Source organism: Haliotis rubra, unplaced genomic scaffold (assembly GCF_003918875.1).
Source record: "Haliotis rubra isolate DU_JTF1 unplaced genomic scaffold, ASM391887v1 Scf324, whole genome shotgun sequence".
Classification (NCBI taxonomy): domain Eukaryota; kingdom Metazoa; phylum Mollusca; class Gastropoda; order Lepetellida; family Haliotidae; genus Haliotis; species Haliotis rubra.
In genome coordinates, this window is record NW_025766996.1 from 763,018 (window position 1) to 785,121 (window position 22,104).

The window sequence follows — 22,104 nt, forward strand, 5'->3', positions numbered from 1 at the left end:
TTAGATGTAGAAAGTTATGTAGTAAACGTTTAGATACTGTAGAAAGTTATGTAGTACAACGTTTAGATAAAGTAACAACGTTTAGATACTTAGAAAGTTAGATACTGTAGAAAACGTTGCTGTAGAAAGTTATGTAGTACAACGTTCAGATACTGTAGTAACAACGTTTAGAGAAAGTTATTATACAACGTTTAGATGCTGAAGAAAGTTATGTAGAAAGTTACAACGTTTAGATACTGTAGAAAGTTATGTAGTACAACGTTTAGATACTGTAGAAAGTTATGTAGTACAACGTTTAGATACTGTAGAAAGTGTACAACGTTTAGATGCTGTAGAAAGTTATGTAGTACACAACGTTTAGATACTGTAGAAAGTTATGTAGTACAACGTTTAGATGCTGTATGTAGTACAACGTTTAGATGCTGTAGAAAGTTATGTAGTACAACGTTAGATACTGTAGAAAGTTATGTAGTACAACGTTTAGATACTGTAGAAAGTTATGTAGTACAACGTTTAGATACTGTAGAAAGTTATGTAGTACAACGTTTAGATACTGTAGAAAGTTATGTAGTACAACGTTTAGATACTGTAGAAAGTTATGTAGTACAACGTTTAGATACTGTAGAAAGTTATGTAGTACAACGTTTAGATACTGTAGAAAGTTATGTAGTACAACGTTTAGATACTGTAGAAAGTTATGTAGTACAACGTTTAGATACTGTAGAAAGTTATGTAGTACAAACGTTTAGATACAACGTAGAAAAAGTTATGTAGTACAACGTTTAGATACTGTAGAAAGTTATGTAGTACAACGTTTAGATACTGTAGAAAGTTATGTAGTACAACGTTTAGATGCTGTAGAAAGTTATGTAGTACAACGTTTAGATACTGTAGAAAGTTATGTAGTACAACGTTTAGATACTGTAGAAAGTTATGTAGTACAACGTTTAGATACTGTAGAAAGTTATGTAGTACAACGTTTAGATACTGTAGAGAAAGTTATGTAGTACAACGTTTAGATACTGTAGAAAGTTATGTAGTACAACGTTTAGATACTGTAGAAAAGTTATGTAGTACAACGTTTAGATACTGTAGATACTGTAGAAAGTTATGTAGTACAACGTTTAGATACTGTAGAAAGTTATGTAGTACAACGTTTAGATACTGTAGAAAGTTATGTAGTACAACGTTTAGATACTGTAGAAAGTTGTATGTAGTACAACGTTTAGATACTGTAGAAAGTTATGTAGTACAACGTTTAGATACTGTAGAAAGTTATGTAGTACAACGTTTAGATACTGTAGAAAGTTATGTAGTACAACGTTTAGATACTGTAGAAAGTTATGTAGTACAACGTTTAGATACTGTAGAAAGTTATGTAGTACAACGTTTAGATACTGTAGAAAGTTATGTAGTACAACGTTTAGATACTGTAGAAAAGTTATGTAGTACAACGTACAACGTTTAGATACTGTAGAAAGTGTAGAAAGTTATGTAGTACAACGTTTAGATACTGTAGAAAGTTATGTAGTACAACGTTTAGATAAAAAGTTATGTAGTACAACGTTTAGATACTGTAGAAAGTTATGTAGTACAACGTTTAGATACTGTAGAAAGAAAGTTATTATGTAGTACAACGTTTAGATACTGTAGAAAGTTATGTAGTACAACGTTTAGATGCTGATAGAAAGTTATGTAGTACAACGTTTAGATACTGTAGAAAGTTATGTGAGTACAACGTTTTAGATACTGTAGAAAGTTATGTAGTACAACGTTAGATACTGTAGAAAGTTATGTAGTACAACGTTTAGATACTGTAGAAAGTTATGTAGTAGTACAACGTTTAGATACTGTAGAAAGTTATGTAGTACAACGTTTAGATACTGTAGAAAGTTATGTAGTACAACGTTTAGATACTGTAGAAAGTTATGTAGTACAACGTTTAGATACTGTAGAAAGTTATGTAGTAGCAAACGTTAGATGCTGTAGATACTGAAGAAAGTTATGTAGTACAACGTTTAGATACTGTAGAAAGTTATGTAGTACAACGTTTAGATGCTGTAGAAAGTTATGCAGTACAACGTTTAGATACTGTAGAAAGTTATGTAGTACAACGTTTAGATACTGTAGAAAGTTATGTAGTACAACGTTTAGATACTGTAGAAAGTTATGTAGAACAACGTTTAGATACTGTAGAAAGTTATGTAGCACAACGTTAGATACTGTAGTAAGTTTGTAGTACAAAGTTTATATGCTGTAGAATTTAAAGAATGCTTTTACGGGGTTTTATTTTGATATATATCATTTCGTCCTACACTTATATTTTTTTTGTTCAACGCCACACTCAGTAATATTCCAGCTATGTGGCGGCGGTATGTCAATAATCGAGTCTGGATAATCCAGTGATCAACAGCATGAGCATCGATAGGAACTGGTATACGAGTGTCAACCAAGTCAGCGAGCCCGACCACCCGATCCCGGTAGTCGCCTCTTAAGAAAAGCATGGGCTGCTGAAGACCAATTCTAACCCGGATCTTCAAGGGTCTCTTACACACTCTTTACAACATTAACAACATGGTGTGGGTCATGTGGTTTCCAATTCATTTCTCTCACCAGTTTTCATTTAACCAATTTGCCTGTACCCACCATATACTGAGATGATTTGTTTCTCTTGCTTTAATGAGAGATGGTTTAATATACATAATTTAACCACAGCGCTTTCATTTTGCAATTACCTAAGAAGACAACTCGGTAGAGTTTCATTTGCCTCTCAGCTTATTACTGATATTGTCGATTGACATAAATCTTGCAAAGGTCCCATTTACTTGTGAATGGATGAGACGGTTGCAAACCATCCTCATCTCGTCTGGCAATAGCAGATGCATATCAGTCATATATGTTGTTCATTTTCTATGTTCAGAATGCCAGAGTACACAGAGGTGTTCCTTTTGCCAATTCTTTGCATGGCAGACATACATTTAGCATTCAACTGATTACACTGAAACATATTTCTCCTGTTGATAAGATAAATATGTTTCAACATGAAAAAGCGATTTAAACTGAGAATTATAATCACAATAAGATGAAGTTATTTTGGACCGCTAGCCCGTGGCTAGTAATAATCCAGTCGGGCCAGTAAATCTCCATAGTCACTGGCCCGACTGGCTAGTGAAGTTTCAGGGGGTCATTTTGTAAATACATGTATATCACTCTCTCCGACTTGGTAAGTTATTATACACTTTTAAATCATGCAAGATTATGGTCTGATAAAAATGTTCATCATTTTAGCAGTTTAATGATGACTTATTTGAGCCGAAACCAAATATTTCAGACTTTTTTTGTTTTTGATGGTATTTTACCTTTTTGCAATCTTTTGCTTTGTTTCTACATTCAAATTTCAGGCTGGTGAATTATTTGGTGGACTAGTAACTTTCAGGCATAGCCAGCCTGACTGGCTAACAAAATTTGGAAACGATTTCACACACTGTATGGAGTGTATGGAATGTAGCGTTTCTCACTCAGACAAAAAGATGCATGTTGACAAACATGAGACATAGGATAACAGATATAAAGTACGTGGGAAAACTTCGGATTCTGACGGAAGGACCTACCTCCCCAAGCACTGATGCGCACTATCCTAAACATTTCTTAAATTCAACAGGCCGCCAGTTCGTTTAGCAGCAAAACTTCGGAAAACCCTGAGAGCTGTTTGACCAACAAAAGAATATCTGTTCTGTTTAACGCTGCACTCAATATTTGTGTCCGTGTTTATCCATGTCAAGCCTGTTTGACAGGCATGTGACGCAGTAATTACTGGTAAAGCATTTTCTTTTGGGGTTGTTTCTGATGGTTTCCTGGCGACGGATGCATATGTGTCAGTAGTTCAAGTTGACTGTTTCAACTTTTTGTCCTCAGTAAAACTGATATTATTGGTGAATTTAATCCTGTTGATCTCCATCTGCTTTTTCCAAATGGGACAATCCCTAGAAAAGGCTGAATGATTTCCGTGGCAGCAAACCGAAACACGAGTCTCATTAACCAATTCAGACAATGACCTACTTTTCTGCCGATCCGAATTTCTCGTGTGAAAGTGAAAAGAGACACTACAAAGAACTATGGTTACACTGAATTCCAATTCCTTGTTTCATAAATGGTATTTACAAGTTAATTTTAATTTTAAACTTTAATAACATCGTATTTCTATATTTTATGGCGAGGTGTAGGCAGCATGACCTTAACTAAGACGTCACAGACTGCCCGTTTGATGAGGTCGTAAATTGATTCACAATTCATCACGCCCACTGGCTACACCTGTTATGTTTTCTTTGTGCTTATTCAGTGTAGATTTGTAACTATGTCCCCTCCAGTCAAGCACAAGGAAAGAAGTATGTTGTGAATATGATAAAAATGAAGCAAATAAAATGTCCATGAAATCTTTTCTTCATTCACTGAAACAGATACAAAACAAACTCGCGAAAATGAACAGTTTTAAATAACAATGTCATCACATATCAGAAACGTATTCTGTAACAGTTGTAAAATGTCACAAGTTCTTCGTGTCTGGTGTCATACATTGAATAAAAGATTCAGGAAGCCATATCAAATATAGAATATTTTAAGCATGCTTTGATTTGAGTAATACTGGTCTATACTTCTCAAAACAAGTGGAGAACATTATAGGTTGTATGCTTCTCTCAAGGTTAATACGGTCTGATGTATACCTTTTTGTAGCAGTGTCGGCAATCGAGAGGTAACACTGTTACCAAAAGGCAGACAACATGTTCCCCGAGGGAGCCCTTTACAACCTATTTATCTTACCGCCATGTTAAATGTACAAAATCTATCATTTTGTTTTATTTTGAAAAACGATAAGGTCGTTACCGACTATATGACATGTAAACAAAATGGCGTCTGCCTCGCGACTGGATTTTTAAAATCAGTGAAACATATTCTGACAAGCTTAAAACTGCTTTAAAAATGGTTAATTATGTTTAAGTTGAGTGTGCAAACGATGCAATGTATAAAACAGTTTAAATAAAGCAGTGAAAGTCGGTAAAATAAATGTGTACATAGTGATCTAAAAAAACAGTGATCGAATGGTTTTCCAATTCAGTGCACTGCATGCGCCATATTATGACGTCATACGTGACACAGCTTCTTGTCGGAGAGTTTGGCGGTTACTAGTACCGTTAATATTTTTACCAGTTGTCGCCTTGTGGAAAGGGGTGACATGGATACTTATCATTGACCAATGAAATTAAAGTATTTTACATGAAGGTAAGATAACACATTTTTTAATTGAAGCTCTATTGGGTGGAGGACTTCAGATTTCAAATGGTGGGTGTTCCTCAACTTGCTTTGAGTAGGATAACATAAATGCTTCAACAATATATACCACAACAATGATAAAATATTTCAATAATATTTTAAACAGTAACAATTAATATATTAACTATTTTGGCAATACATTTCACATATCACAGAGAATAACGAGAGAATCTCAGTAAAACCAGAAAAAAACCATGTTTTGGCTGCAGAAATATAATTTCTTTAAGAACATTCCGCATCGATTTCAGTTCAAACTTGTCATGAGTGAGTGAGTTTAGTTTTATGCCGCACTCAGCAATATTCCAGCTATATGGCGGCGGTCTGTAAATAATCGAGTCTGGATCAGACAATCCAGTGATCAACAGCATGAGCATCGATCTGCGCAATTGGGAACCGATGACATATGTCAACCAAGCCAGCAAGCCTCCACCTCTTACGATAAGCATCGCTTACTGGGGGAGTTCACTCTAACCCGGACCTTCATGGGTCTCAAAATTGTCATGAGTTTATGTGACACCTTAACTCGTCCTTGTTACCTTATGACTGAAAGGTCACACTACATTATCATCCCATTTTAATAAGATTCATTCTCAATTCTATGAATCAGTCAAACTCATTGAGAACCAATTTCCCACCTGTCCTTTTCAAAGTGGACTTATTGAATTAGGGGATGACAGGCTGAAGATGCCTGGCGCCGAAACACTGTTGCCATAACAAGTGATAGCTGGTACAGCGTCAATGGACTTACTTGGAATGTTAGATGAATAACTCTATGTTATCATACAGTCAGAACAAAAGGTTAAACATGGGTGGATGTTTGTTCTTCACAGATATAAAAATATTGTCATAAGAACTGTGTACAATATTACCACAACAGTGTTTGATATTTTACTGACACTTCAATCATTTGCTGTCTTTGCAATTAACTACATGTACAGTCCGTTTGAGTCCGAAACGGACCGATGAATTGCAAATTTTTATCATTGTACAAAATTGCCACATAAATATAAATAGTACACATGTTTATCGTTTACTAATACCCAACAGCTTTCTTATATTTGAAAATTTTCCGGACTCCACCAAAAAAGTTCTTTAAGAAACTATCATTAAAATTTTGACACAGTTCACTATTTGTTACGAGGGAGGAGTGCAGAGAAAGGGACAGCCAGGTGTTAGAGAAGCACGTGCACAAGTGCCCACCAAGTTATTGATTCATTAACCTGGCTGTCCCTTTCTCTGCACTCCTCCCTCGTAACAAATAGTGAACTGTGTCAAAATTTTAATGATAGTTTCTTAAAGAACTTTTTTGGTGGAGTCCGGAAAATTTTCAAATATAAGAAGGCTGTTGGGTATTAGTAAATGATAAACATGTGTACTATTTATATTTATGTGGCAATTTTGTACAATGATAAAATTTGCAATTCATCGGTCCGTTTCTGACTCAAACGGACTGTACACACAAACTTAAAACAATCTCTACTGCCAAATGACATCTAGGCTAATGCTTAGTCTCTGAATATATATATAATTTATTTTTAATATAATTTTGATCGTAACAAATAATCCATTTAATTTGAAAAGGAGACCCAGGGGGATTCTAAGGAAATTTAGAATTGCTTCATATAGGGCTTTAGCATTGCAGGGATTGCTAGGCAGTATGGGTGAGTGAGTTGGGTTTTACGCCGCTTTTAGCAATATTCCAGCAATATCACGGCTGGGGACACCGGAAAGGGACTTGAACGACACACCAGTGTTAACATTGAATAACAAAATCTTGATTTACATCATCCCAGACCAGTGGAGTGGTCAGACTAAGTGGCTATCTGGAAGGGTATAACGCCCGACACTTCAAGACTAACAGGACTGACTTTCCTTCAGCTGTGTAGAGTAAATAAGCAGTATAACCCTTCAGAGGTGGCTCCATCTTGTTGTTCTGTCCATGTGAGCCATGTCCTACTCTGGACGTTGTTGTAACAACCACATCATCACATCCTGCCTTCAAAATGTCATGCAGGAGGAGCAGTGTTTCCGCCATTCTCGGACCCGTTCACCAAATCCTGCCGTCAGCGTATGCCGGGTGAGCGAGGCGGTAGGCGTGGCGTTTCCATGACTCCTCTGTGTTCTGTTGTATGAGGGCCCGGTGAGCAGCATCCTCAGCACGACGGGCCTTGACGCGGGTCTCCTGGTCCTGTCTGGAAGGAGAGTGAGTGAGTTAGTTTTACGCCACTTTTAGCAATATTCCAGCAATACCATAGCAGGGACACCAGAAATGGGTTCACACATAATATCCATGTTGGGAATCGAACCTGGATCTTCAGCATGAGAAATGCATGCTTTAACCACTAGGCTACCACATCCCCACCAAGAGAGTGAGTGAGTGAGTGAGTGAGTGACTGAGTTCTGGTTTTACGCAACTTTTAGCAATATTCCAGCAACATCAAGGCGGGGGACACCAGAAATGGGCTTCACACATTGTATCCATGTGGGGATTCGAACCCGGGTCTTCGACGTGACAAGTCAAACGCTTTAACCACTAGGCTATCCCACCGCCTCAGAGAGTGAGTGAGTGAGTGAGTATGATTTTTCGACACTTTTAGCAATATTCCAGCAATATCACGGCAAGGGACACCAGAAATTGGCTTCACACATTGTACCCATGTATCTTGACCCTTGTGTAATTCAATCCGGTTCCCTACCTGGCTTTTGCTTCAAGGTCAGAGTTCATCTCATCATCAATCTTCACACATATCCGAGAGATGGAAAATGGTTGACCAAATATTTTCGCCTGCAAAGTAATCGATATCCGAATATAAAGACAGTGACACATAATTGATAAGCGATGGAACAGTGAATGGTGGCAAGCTGTTCTTTTAGATGAATAATAATATACTCACCACAAACTCAACATCCACACTATTGGTAATAATTAAGAGTTTCTTGTTGTGCTGTACGTATGTAGTCTGATTAAAAATGGTCTTGTCAAGAAAAACGTGGTCACTAAGTGTAAAAACAACGTGAAACACAACAATCATGTGCAGTGAAAAAAGCAAATATCAAATTTAATAAAACATCCAGTATGACACAATTCACAAATCCTCAATATGAGTGCACCATGGGAAGACTTAATGCTGAAGTGAGTGAGTAAGTTTAGTTTTACGCCGCTTTTAGCAATATTCCAGAATATCACAGCGAGGACACCAGAAATGGGCTTCACACATTGTACCCATATGGGGAATGGAACCTGGGCCTTCGGCATGATGAGCGAACACTTTAACCACTAGGCTACCCCACCACCACCGTGTAATGCTGGACAATGTCCTTGGCTGTAGTTGTCACACAATACACAGTCAGAGCCCTGTGTGCAACAGATGGGCATCACAGCAGATCATGCAAGGCCTCGGAGGCCATGTGTGACCTATCAAGATAACATACAAATCAGGTTACATCACCACTAGGGCTGTAACGATGCATCCAACTATTGATGGATTGCAACTGTTGAGTCTCCGATAGCTATTAATCGGTGGTAAAAGCGAAAAACTATCAATGCATCGATAGTATGTGTGGCTATCGATAGTTTAGTACTTGACTTCCGTTGATAAATGCGCAGCGGCGCAAAATACACGAAGTACGAGATTCGTTCACTTTGATTTAGAGTTTTCGGCCCCTGTTATCTCTTAAACAACCTTCAAGTTTCTTGTCAGTTATTAAAAGAGACCGAAACTACTTGTTTTTATTTCATACAAAGTATACATTCATTTGGAAAATGACTTCAAATGAGACAATTCAAGGAGAAACAAAATATTGCAATAGTATGTTGCAATAGACTATCGCTATCGCAATAGTTGTTTACCCCTCAATAGTGACCCCTAATGACCACCACTTTAGATCCCACTGTAGAGAGATGCTCATGATGTCAGTCACTGGATTGTCCAGTGTAGACTTTATTATCTACAGACCACTTTCTTATAGTGTGCTGAATGTTGTGTTAATCAACAACAGAAATACCAAACACAACCAAATAACATCCTAGACACTTTCTCTTAACTAACACTCTCTCATCGGCAGTAGCCGGATCCCAGTCGTTAATGGGATCAGGTTGTCAAGCTCGTTGACTGGTGTTGACACATGTTATTGTATCCCAATTGCGTGGATTGATGCTCTTGATGTTGATCACCTGATTGTCTGGTCCACAACAACCAAACCACACAAAACAATCCTGCAGTACTGGTGAAAGCGACAACAATGCTCTGATCTGTTAATCAAAGACTCAATATTTTGACTTACCTCCCCTTGACGGTAGAAGTCAATGGCTTTCCTGACGGAATCTCCATCAGAGAACAGCACCCATGCTACTCCAGTGTTGGATTTTGTCACTGGATCCTGCTCAGGCAAGAACAACAACTTTAGCCAACAGCCTGAAGCCAGAGTCTAGTAAAAGCATGCTGAGTCAATGAAAGCCAATATAACAATACTAAAATCCACTGAAAATAATGTTCAGAGTCTGTTCAGGCTAACAGGGAAAGAAATCTTTCAAAATTTCCCACTAGACCACAGGACCAGTGGGTGGACAATAATTATGGTCCTGTCTGTACTTCACTGGTCCAAAATAACATTCATAGATTTACAATCAATACAAAATTCACTGGTCACCAGGACCACAGCAAACTTATCAGTTAGTGGTCCTGATGAATTTTTACTAGCCAAGGACCACAGGACCAGCATAAATTTCGCACACTGGGCTAACAACTAAAAGTTATTGGAGCAGACTGATAACTTTCCTTCATTTCATAGTTTTTGTTCACGATTTCCAGCTAAAAGCTGGCAGCCAAATCAGGGACAATCTTGTTAGAACTAGATCCTGTTTTCTCATGAGACAATCAGGGAAATAAAATGTTGTTTTAAGTTTATTTTGTTGACTTCAGTGATATTCTTACAAAGCAATGTTGAGCAATGCCTTAAACCCTGGCCCTGCTTAATGGTCCTGTTACCAGTATGTGTTCGAATCCTGGTTAGCCCTGGTGATGTTTCTTGGTTTGTTTGCCCCATGATTGGGGGTTTCGACAAATTGGTAAAATAAGAAGAAGTGCGTTACTTCCTCCTCCACATCAAGCTGACACACATGATACACCTGGTACACTGATCACAGTTACATTAAACCAGTCTCCCCATCCCCGGCACCTCGACGAGGCACCACCTCCTCCACATCAAGCTGACACACATGATACACCTGGTACACTGATCACAGTTACGTTAAACCAGTCTCCCCATCCCCGGCACCTTGACGAGCACCTCCTCCACATCAAGCTGACACACATGATACACCTGGTACACTGATCACAGTTACATTAAACCAGTCTCCCCATCCCCGGCACCTCGACGAGGACCACCTCCTCCACATCAAGCTGACACACATGATACACCTGGTACACTGATCACAGTTACATTAAACCAGTCTCCCCATCCCGGCACCTTGACGAGGACCACCTCCCCTCCACATCAAGCTGACACACATGATACACCTGGTACACTGATCACAGTTACATTAAACCAGTCTCCCCATCCCGGCACCTCATGGCGAGGACCACCTCCTCCACATCAAGCTGACACACATGATACACCTGGTACACTGATCACAGTTACATTAAACCAGTCTCCCCATCCCCGGCACCTTGACGAGGACCACCTCCTCCACATCAAGCTGACACACATGATACACCTGGTACACTGATCACAGTTACGTTAAACCAGTCTCCCCATCCCCGGCACCTTGACGAGCACCACCTCCTCCACATCAAGCTGACACACATGATACACCTGGTACACTGATCACAGTTACATTAAACCAGTCTCCCCATCCCCGGCACCTTGATGAGCACCACCTCCTCCACATTGCAGTCAGCTTCCATCTCCAACATCCCCTCCAGCTTCTGTACCGACACATTGCCAGGGAGACTACACAGGTACACCGCTCGTTCTCGACGATCTGGAAGCTGCCAGTTAGGAAACAATAAAGGTAAATTACTCTATGGAGCTGGTCCATCAATAGCAGAGTGAGAGAGTATGGTTTTACGATGCTTTTAGCAGTATTCCTGCAATGTCATGGCAGGGAACACCAGAAATGGGCTTCACACATTGTAGCCATGTGGGGAATCGAACCCGGGTCTTCAGGTGACGAGTGAGTGCTTTAACCACTGGGTTACCCCACAACCCCACCTATAGCAGAGAAATTTTGACATATTTCATTGTTTTTATACATAATGACTGATCTATACGCAAATGTAAAACCTGAAAAAAAATCCTCATTATCATTCCATGGATGACACAAAGGAATAAAATGACAAAATCCTGAATCCTTCAAATTTGTGTCTATGTTTTTAATGCCATGAATATCGCTACTCATGACCAGTTGTTTACCCTCAATAAGTGACCCCTAATGACCACCACACTTTAGATCCTGTACCAGAGAGATGCTCATGATGTCCAGTCACTGGATTGTCCAGTGTAGACTTTATTATCTACAGACCACTTTCTTATAGTGTGCTGAATGTTGTGTTAATCAACAACAGAAATACAAACACAACCAAATAACATCCTAGACACTTTCTCTTAACTAACACTCTCTCGCTTCGGCGGTAGCGGATCCCAGTCGTTAATGGGATCAGGTTGTCAAGCTCGTTGACTGGTGTTGACACATGTTATTGTATCCCAATTGCGTGGATTGATGCTCTTGATGTTGATCACCTGATTGTCTGGTCCACAACAGCCAAAACCACACAAAACAATCCTGCAGTACTGGTGAAAGCGACAACAATGCTCTGATCTGTTAATCAAAGACTCAATATTTTTGACTTACCTCCCTTGGCGGTAGAAGTCAATGGCTTTCTTGACGAATCTCCATCAGAGAACAGCACCCATGCTACTCCAGTGTTGGATTTTGTCACTGGATCCTGCTCAGGCAAGAACAACAACTTTAGCCAACAGCTTGAAGCCAAGTCTAGTAAAGTAGCATGCTGAGTCAATGAAGCCAATATAACAATACTAAAATCCACTGAAAATAATATATAACGTTCAGAGTCTGTTCAGGCTAACAGGAAAGAAATCTTTCAAAATTTCCCTTTAGACCACAGGACCAGTGGGTGGACAATAATTATGGTCCTGTCTGTACTTCACTGGTCCAAAATAACATTCATAGATTTACGGTCCTGGTGGGGTTTCACCAGGTAGTAAGTGTTCCTCCTCCACATCAAGCTGACACACATGATACACCTGGTACACTGATCACAGTTACATTAAACCAGTCTCCCCATCCCCTGGCACCTTGGCCGAGCACCACCTCCTCCACATCAAGCTGACACACATGATACACCTGGTACACTGATCACAGTTACATTAAACCAGTCTCCCCATCCCGGCACCTTGGCGAGCACCACCTCCTCCACACATCAAGCTGACACACATGATACACCTGGTACACAGATCACAGTTACATTAAACCAGTCTCCCCATCCCACATGCACCTTGACCGAGCCACCACCCTTGACCTCCTCCACATCAAGCTGACACACATGATACACCTGGTACACTGATCACAGTTACATTAAACCTTGATCTAGCACCAGTCTCCCCATGACCCGGCACACTGATCACAGTTACATTAAACCAGTCTCCCCATCCCGGCACCACCTCTCCTCCACATCAAGCTGACACACATGATACACCTGGTACACTGATCACAGTTACATTAAACCAGTCTCCCCATCCCCGGCACCTTGATGCTGAGCACCACCTCATCTCCACATCAAGCTGACACACATGATACACCTGGTACACTGATCACAGTTACGTTAAACCAGTCTCCCCATCCCCGGCACCTTGACGAGCACCACCTCCTCCACATCAAGCTGACACACATGATACACCTGGTACACTGATCACAGTTACGTTAAACCAGTCTCCCCATCCCGGCACCTTCACAGTTCACGTTAAACGCCCCAGGCACCACCTCCTCCTCCACATCAAGCTGACACACATGATACACCTGGTACACTGATCACAGTTACCAGTTAAACCAGTCTCCCCATCCACGGCGCCTTGACACCTGACACTGATCACGGTTACACCACCTCCTCCACATCAACCTCCTCCTGACACACTGACACATACACCTGGTACACTGATCACAGTTACGTTAAACCAGTCTCCCCATCCCGGCACCTTGACGAGGCACCACCTCCTCCTCATCAAGCTGACACACATGATACACCTGGTACACTGATCACAGTTACGTTAAACCAGTCTCCCCATCCCTGTTAAACCAGTCCTCCCCATCCCGGCACCTTGGCAGTTCGTTAAACCATTCTCCCCATCCCTGGCACCTCCTCCACACCAAGCTGACTCCATGATCAAGCTGACACACGTGATACACCTGGTACACTGATCACAGTTACGTTAAACCAGTCTCCCCATCCCCGGCACCTTGATGAGCACCACCTCCTCCACATTGCAGTCAGCTTCCATCTCCAACATCCCCTCCAGCTTCTGTACCGACACATTGCCAGGGAGACTACACAGGTACACCGCTCGTTCTCGACGATCTGGAAGCTGCCAGTTAGGAAACAATAAAGGTAAATTACTCTATGGAGCTGGTCCATCAATAGCAGAGTGAGAGAGTATGGTTTTACGATGCTTTTAGCAGTATTCCTGCAATGTCATGGCAGGGAACACCAGAAATGGGCTTCACACATTGTAGCCATGTGGGGAATCGAACCCGGGTCTTCAAGTGACGAGTGAGTGCTTTAACCACTGGGTTACCCCACCACCCACCTATAGCAGAGAAATTTTGACATATTTCATTGTTTTTATACATAATGACTGATCTATACGCAAATGTAAAACCTGAAAAAAAATCCTCATTATCATTCCATGGATGACACAAGGAATAAAAATGACAAAATCCTGAATCCTTCAAATTTGTGTCTATGTTTTTTAATGCCACATGGATCATTAGTATAGCCACATGACACAGCTTGTAAATAATCAAATCAGGACCAGACATTCCAGTGATTGAAATCATGATCAACGATCCATGAAATGAAATGATCCACAATGAAATTGAATCAAAAACGTCACACATCAAACGCATCAGAAAAAGACATTTCATGAAGTCCTAGAAACTCTAAACTTCCACCGATGAGTGACTTTGGCTCTATGCACAGCACCACACACCACAGTGAAGTCAAGTACTTAGACAACGTCCCCATCCCCAATATGGCTGAAGATGTATCACCTGTTCACTGTAGCCAAGAGAGTCAAGTCGTCTGAAGATGTATCACCTCTCCTCATTGTCTCACTGTAGCCAAGAAGTCAAGTACTTAGACAACATCCCCAATATGGCTGAACATGTATCACCTGTTCCTCATTCTCTCACCTGTAGCCAAGACGGCACTTCTCTGTCCTTGTTGGCACCTGTGATGAGATTCCACTCCTCGACAGACATTACACACTCAGAGGAACCTGTACACCGAAACAGAAAGTACATCAGCATCACAACAGCAATGTACATATAACACTAAGTTCCTACATCATCTGTGGCTATACATGGCCTCTTTGCTTTGTAATGGTCACAATGTGTCCATTTAAATCAACCGGGATATAAGGCTGCGTAAAGCACAGAAAAGTCCAATGAACCCTCTAGAAAACAACATTGACATGGGCCGACTAAGTCACTGAGCATTGCTGGGGACTTATTCCAGGCTGAAAATTCCACGAGGACCAAATCATACTGAAAGGATGCAGTCAGTTCTCTGTGACCTGCTCAGAGGCCAAAAAACAGGGTCTGCAAGTCTGCAGAAAGTCTACAACATATGTCAGCAATCATTACCAAATCAAACATTGTGAAAAGATGATTTTGTAGATGGGACACATATTTCACTGATGACACAGCCAATCAAAAAGACAGTGAGTGAGTGAGTTTCGTTTTACGCCGCACTCAGCAATATTACAGCTTTAGGGCTGAAAATAATTGAGTTTGGACCATACAATCCAGTGATCATCAGTATGAGCATTGATCTACGCAACTGGAACCGATGACATGTGTCAACCAATCAGCGAGTCTGGCAACCCGATCCCGTTAGTCACCTCTTACGACAAGCATGGGTTGCTGAAGACCAATTCTAACCCGGATCTTCATGAGTTCAAAAAGACAGATTCTTTAATACTTAGTTTTATGTTATTACACTGAATGGAATGTTGATATATATGTTGCTAAAGGCTTGTAATTAAGAAAACAAGAACAGTTCATTCTTTTACACGAGGGCACCTAGTTTGGAATCATAGACAGGTTCCTGGTCAGGGGTGTAGCTACCATTATGAAAAAAGCCTGGGCAAGCCCTCAATTCTATCTAGATATAAAGTTTTGCAAACTTTTGAGCTTACACTAAAAACTTGGCTTGCTACGCCAGGGCTACCAAAGAAAACTTTCCCACTGTGCAGTAAAACGCAGAAAAGCCCACATTAATCGTGGAAATAAACATAATACCTCGCTACTGAAACAGTAAATACCTCGCTACAGAAACAGCAAAAACGGCAACTTTAATCACTAAAACTGGATAAAAACTTCGATTTTACGCATGCGCACATGGAAGAGGAAGTCTCGACCGCATGTTGACATTTTCCAGCTAGGACAAAAATTCTGTTCCCTTTTTAAAGTGTTTCTGTTGTGTTATTTGGCATTTGTCATCATGATACTTGTGTGCACACTTGTTTAGTTTACTTTCCATTTGTATGAAATGATTGACAGCATTTATTTCGACAAATTGAATACTTTTTGCGCAGTAGAGGTTAAAGTTTCATAGTCTTTCGTTGCAGTTTTTACTGTTTCAGTAGCGAGGTAATATGTTTATGTTGCTATTCCCACAATTAATGTGGGCTTTACTGCGTTTTTCTGCACAGTGGGAAAGGTTTCTTTGGTAGGCCTGTACGTGCCTGCTGGTTTTCTTACCCAGTCCTTTCAGTGCAGCACTCATCTCTAGAACTCCTGACAGTGTGAGCCCAGTCAGCAGATCCTGCGTAGTGTCTGTTACAACAGTACGAGAGTGCAATAGCTTCCCAAGTGATCCTGTAGGGAAAATACAATAGCGTGAGTGAGTTTAGTTTTACGCCGCACTCAGCAATATTCCATCTATATGACGTCAGTCAGTAAATAATCGAGTCTGGACCAGACAATCCAGTTATCAACAGAATGAGAATCGATCTGCGCAATTGGGAACCGATGACATGTGTCAACCAAGTCAGTGAGCCTGACCACCCGATCCCGTCAGTCGCCTCTTACGACAAGCATGGGTTACTGAAAATCAATACTCTAGAAAATACAATAGAAAGAAGACATACTTGTACCGCACTAACTATCAAGTTCAAACTCACATCATACCACATATAATACTTCTGTAGCATTGAGAAGCTGGTGTGATGAAGAAGAACACTTTTTATGGACAGACAACTTTTTTATTGCAATAGATGCCACGTTTTGGTGTTGATGCTAGCACTGGTATCAAGCAAGTCATGCTTTACAACGGCGTTAGCTTTGACATCGAATTGTCGCATCTATTGTGAGTGATGCTTGACACAGTTCAAGCCTAGTGATGCTTGATAACAGTGTTAGCTAGACATCGAAAAGTCGCATCTATTGTGAGTGATGCTTGACACAGTTCAAGCAAGTGATGCTTGGCAACAGTGTTGTCATTGACATCGAAGTGTCGCATCTATTGTGAGTGATGCTTGACACAGTTCAAGCAAGTGATGCTTGGTAACAGTGTTAGCATCTACACCGAAAAGTCGCATCTATTGCGAGTGATGCTTGACACAGTTCAAGCAAATGATGCTTGATAACAGTGTTGTCATTGACATCGAAGTGTCGCATCTATTGTGAGTGATGCTTGACACAGTTCAAGCATGTGATGCTTGATAACAGTGTTAGCATCTACACCGAAAAGTCACATCTATTGCCAGTGATGCTTGATACAGTTCAAGCAAGTGATGCTTGACAACAGTGTTAGCATCTACACCGAAAAGTTGCATCTATTGCGAGTGATGCTTGACACAGTTCAAGCAAGTGATGACTGGACCTCGGCATTGAGCACCTCCGCCTTCTCCGGGGCAGCCGGCACGGGAGTGCAACGGATCCCAGAGAAGGGAGGTGGGTCTCGCTTCCACTGTGGCATGTGTGGAAGGAAGAGAGTAAGTCGACCACCCACAAGGATATTTGGCATGAGGCAATGGATGCCAGAAGTTGGCAGTACTCCGACTGCTTGATCTGGTACCGACAAGAGCTCGGAGGAATTATTGCTGGGAAGCCGGTGCTGGCTTCCCCTTCCTCTGAAAAGGCTGAGCCCATTTAACAGGTTCTTCACCGAGGCAGAAGGATAAGTGGAGGCAAGCACCGGGGGCCGCGAGCAAGACGAGCGAGGCTGTTCCAACAAGGGCTTAGAGTCCTTGAAGGTTGACACAGCCTCCGCGGCCTCCCGGACTACAGTAGCTGCACCGGAGAACAGGGTAGAACCTATCCGGAATGGCAACGCCAGTAGTGCCTGTTGCGTTGCGGGAGAATACCTCGCAACAGAGAGCCAAAGCCGACGACCTAACAGAGTCGTGCACCCGATGTAACTGGACCTCCGTCAACTGTTTAGCCAAGGTGGAGGGACACGCATCTCCCTTAAACCCGCCCACATCCACTAATTGCCTCTGCAATACCAAGATATAGGCAGAATGGATGATAACCTTGAGGCTCTGGACCTCGTTGCGGTACTGCTCCTCGAAGGAGCGATATGCAGACTTGAATGCCGTGGTGTTGGGGTCGAATGGGGGAAGCCGATGGCCTTGTTTGGCGGAAGCAAGCGAGCTACCAGATGAACCCCCCAGGGCAACCGACGCATAGACACAATCGTCTACCACTGGGGGATTATATAGACCAGCCTCACCCATGAGGTACCGACGGTCCAGCTCGGGCAAGTCGAACCTGGACCTGGTACCACTGAGGAGTGAAGTTAGGAGTGAAGGCAAAATGCGTAGCCGTGAGTCTGCCACCTTAGTAAGGAGTGAATGCCTCCCCTGGGAGGCGAAACTCCGCAGGGTGGGGGGCGCCAGAACTGACGACAACCTGAGGCAGGACGGAGGCAATGGGCTCCCTCCCTCAGGGACACAACGAGCAATACTGAAGGTGTACCAGACCCTCCCCGACCCTCATCCTCCTCCATAGCTCCCTCGAACCCATCCTCCTGGAGCAAAGTCTCTGTATCTACAGATAGCTCCGAGGGTTCGTCCGAGAGGTCTAGGGAGAGTAACAGAGGTTCGAGCACAGCCGAGGTGCCCGGTGCGACCGACCCAAGACTTGACGCTGAGTCACGGTGGCGAGACGAGGAAGAGCACCACATGGGATTCCCCAATGGCAAACCAAACGGGGCCGGCGCCAAGCGGTGGGGCCAAATGTGATGGGGTAGCGGAAACTACGGGGACAGTACCCGTAGCACCGGCACCAACTACCGACCTAGACCCAGAGCCGAGGCTTGGACTGGCAGTAGGCACAGTAGCGGAGGGGTGGCCGTCAACCAAGATGACACTCGGTGCAGACGCACTCCCGACAGAAATCCCCACACCAGAGCATAAGCTAAGGTTGGGGACACTGCCCGCCACAGAAACGGGACACCCCCCAGTACCTGGACAGACGCTTATCTCCTGACGGAGACCAGACAACGTGTCAGATATGAGCAAGTGAACCAACACCATTTGTTGCTGTAAAAGATCGGAGATTAGTTCAAATTAGTTCCCCCCCTCGACTGAAGCAAAGACGTGTAGAACATCATGTCCGCATGTCGCGACTTGATGGAACGAGGGGAAAATGCCTGACACATGGTACAACCCTGGTCATCATGGGCTTCCTCCGCCAAGCAACGCAAAGGTGGCAATCCTGAGACGAAAATGTAGTGCTACAGGTAACACACCCCTTTGACTGCAAAAAACAGAACCGTGCTATGACTAATAGCAAGGACTGTTTAACATAGTAGACTATGCACACAACAATACAGAAAAATACAACGCACGGGCGATATTTCACTGCTACAGCAAAGCTATTAAATACGAGCATAAAGCAACAATAGGGCACAATAGCCTAATTGTGCACATAACTAACAAAGGGCAACATTTGTGAGCGATACGAAACGAACACGCTACAAAATCACTCAACTGGAAACAGCGTAACACGCCGGCAAAGTTACAACAAAGCATGAATGAAAAAAGTCATACGAAGATTCCAGCTAGCGCCCGTGCGAAAAGAAGGAACCAAACATACAGAATTTGACTCTTTCTCATTCATTCTCTTCCGTAGATAAGGCGAAGAAGTGTCTTCTACTGGACCATGCACAATTGTGTTAACCCTTCTAGACAACGACAGCATGAAAAGTGAGGTACGAGGTAAGCAGTCAGAGTTACCTAGCTGCTCTTGGCTGTAGGGGGCCCTGTGAGGGGCCCTGTAGGGGTGGTCTCACTAAACAAAACGAGTTTTTGTTTGGTAAAATATTTTATTGAAATATTGTTATGTCGTAGGTATTTAAAATGGACACTTTAATGCTTATATGTACCCCAAGGAGCACTTCTTCTGAAAAAGAATTCACTGTTACAGATAGATCTACAATACCTACCTGGCTGTCCCCCTAGGTTTTTCAGGTTTACCATGAGGTTTTCTGGCAAGGAAGGGAGATCACTGCTGTTGGGCTGAAAATTGCCATCCACTTTGGACACTTTCAAATCTGTAAGAGATAGTAGTCATCACATCATATCACACAGTGTGTAAACTGAACAGGTCTTTGGATGGTTCAACAAATCTATCTCTGCAATTAGGATGATTATACTCACATCCTTTAATAACTTTGCGATAGTCGCAGTGATAATATTTAATTATTCAGCATGTTTAAAATAGTAGTCACAGACTAATATTGATGCGAATGTGTCATCTTGATCATGAATGTACCAACGTTTCCATGGAAACATTAGATCACATGGGAGGTAACTTGAACAGCATGTCAAGGTCAGCCTATAATTCAAAATACAAACTTTATCACTGGACAATGTATGCCATCATTTCATTAGTTGGCCAAAGTTCGTGAAAATTCATGGGTTGGTTGGTTTGTTGTTTACCGTCAGACTCAGCATTATTCCAGCTACATGGCGGCGGTCTGTAAATAATCGAGTCTGGACTAGACAATCCAGTGACTAACAGTCTGAGCATCAATCTACACAATTGGGAACCGATGACATGTGTCAGGGGCGGTGGGGTAGTCTAGTGGTTAAGCGTTGGCTCGTCACGCCGAAGACCCGGGTTTGAATCCCCACATGGGTACAATGTGTGAAGCCCATTTCTGGTGTCCCCCGCCGTGATGTTGCTGGAATATTGCTAAAAGCGGCGTAAAACCAAACTCAATCAGTCAGTCAGTCAGACATGTGTCAACCAAGTCAGCAAGCCTGACCACCCGATCCCATTAGTCGCCTCTTACAGCAAGCATGGGTTGCTGAAGATCAATCCTAACCTGGATCTTCACGGCTCGGTGATAAATTATGGGTCATGACCAAGTCTTCTGATCTTGTTTTGAGGTAGTGAGTGTTGTGAGTTTAGTTTTACGCGGCGTTTAGTATTATTCCCGGAAATGGGCTTTACACATTGTACCCATGTGGGGAATGGAACCCAGGTCTTCGGTGTGACGAGCAAATGCTTTAACCACTAGGCTACTCTGCTGATTCGGATTTTTAATGAGATTGTGACAAGAATAGCATTATTTTAAAGATCATGACACCAGGGATGCATTATTTCAAGGATCATGACACCAGGGATGCATTATTTCAAGGATCATGACACCAGGAATGCATTATTTCAAGGATCATGACACCAGGAGTGCATTATTTCAAGGATCATGACACCAGGGGTGGATTGTTTCAAGGATCATGACACCAGGGGTGGATTGTTTCAAGGATCATGACACCAGGAAAGCATTATTTTAAGGATCATGACACCAGGAATGCATTATTTTAAGGATCATGATACCAGGGATGCATTATCTAAAGGATCATGACAAAAGGGATGCATTATTTTAAAGATCATGACACCAGGGATGCATTGTTTCAAGGATCATGACACCAGAGGTGGATTGTTTCAAGGATCATGACACCAGGGATGCATTATTTCAAGGATGACACCAGGGGTGGATTGTTTCAAGGATCATGACACCAGGGATGTCTTGCTACTCACCAAGCGCTATGGCCAATCTCCCATATACATCCTCCATGTCAGATTCATCTATAGCATCACGCTGGTCATTGAGGTAGAGTGTCTTCAAACACCGCCTTCCGCCCAACACAGAGACAAGGGAGGTAACTCCATCTTTACCTGCAACGCCAGGACATTGCCAGTTCACAAGTTAGTGTTTACAAATAAGTTGAAAACTAGGGGCCAGTGCTCCAAATGAAGAACTCCTTGATAACAGGCACAAACAATTTAGATAAACTTGTAGAGGTTTCCAATTCTTTGAAGAGAATCGTCCTTGGGGTACGTAATATGCATTTTCTGCGGCTGAAAATGTTATGTGACAGTTGTATCAATGTTTTAATAAAAATATTCATTTGTTTGTCTGATCATTCGCTCATTTGATCGTTCACATATCATACAAATTCACATCATTATGTCTTATTTGTCTTTTAGCACCCAAACTTTTTGTAAACCTCATATTGGTGCGA

At 42.0% G+C, this 22,104-nt stretch overlaps 1 protein-coding gene across 1 annotated transcript in view; it reads right to left on the reverse strand.

Annotated features, from left to right (window-relative positions):
* Positions 1-6,785: 6,785 nt before the first annotated feature.
* The window catches only part of LOC124283880, a 33,862-nt gene continuing 18,543 nt past the window's right edge, over positions 6,786-22,104 (reverse strand). Inside the window, exons 11-18 of the mRNA XM_046719905.1 lie at positions 21,620-21,757; positions 20,019-20,126; positions 16,328-16,444; positions 14,756-14,841; positions 13,804-13,929; positions 9,613-9,708; positions 8,025-8,113; positions 6,786-7,520 (exon numbers count right to left, since the gene is read on the reverse strand). Of these exons, the coding sequence (XP_046575861.1) occupies positions 7,376-7,520; positions 8,025-8,113; positions 9,613-9,708; positions 13,804-13,929; positions 14,756-14,841; positions 16,328-16,444; positions 20,019-20,126; positions 21,620-21,757 (905 nt within the window). The 3' untranslated portion in view covers positions 6,786-7,375. The remainder of the gene's footprint in view (positions 7,521-8,024; positions 8,114-9,612; positions 9,709-13,803; positions 13,930-14,755; positions 14,842-16,327; positions 16,445-20,018; positions 20,127-21,619; positions 21,758-22,104) is intronic.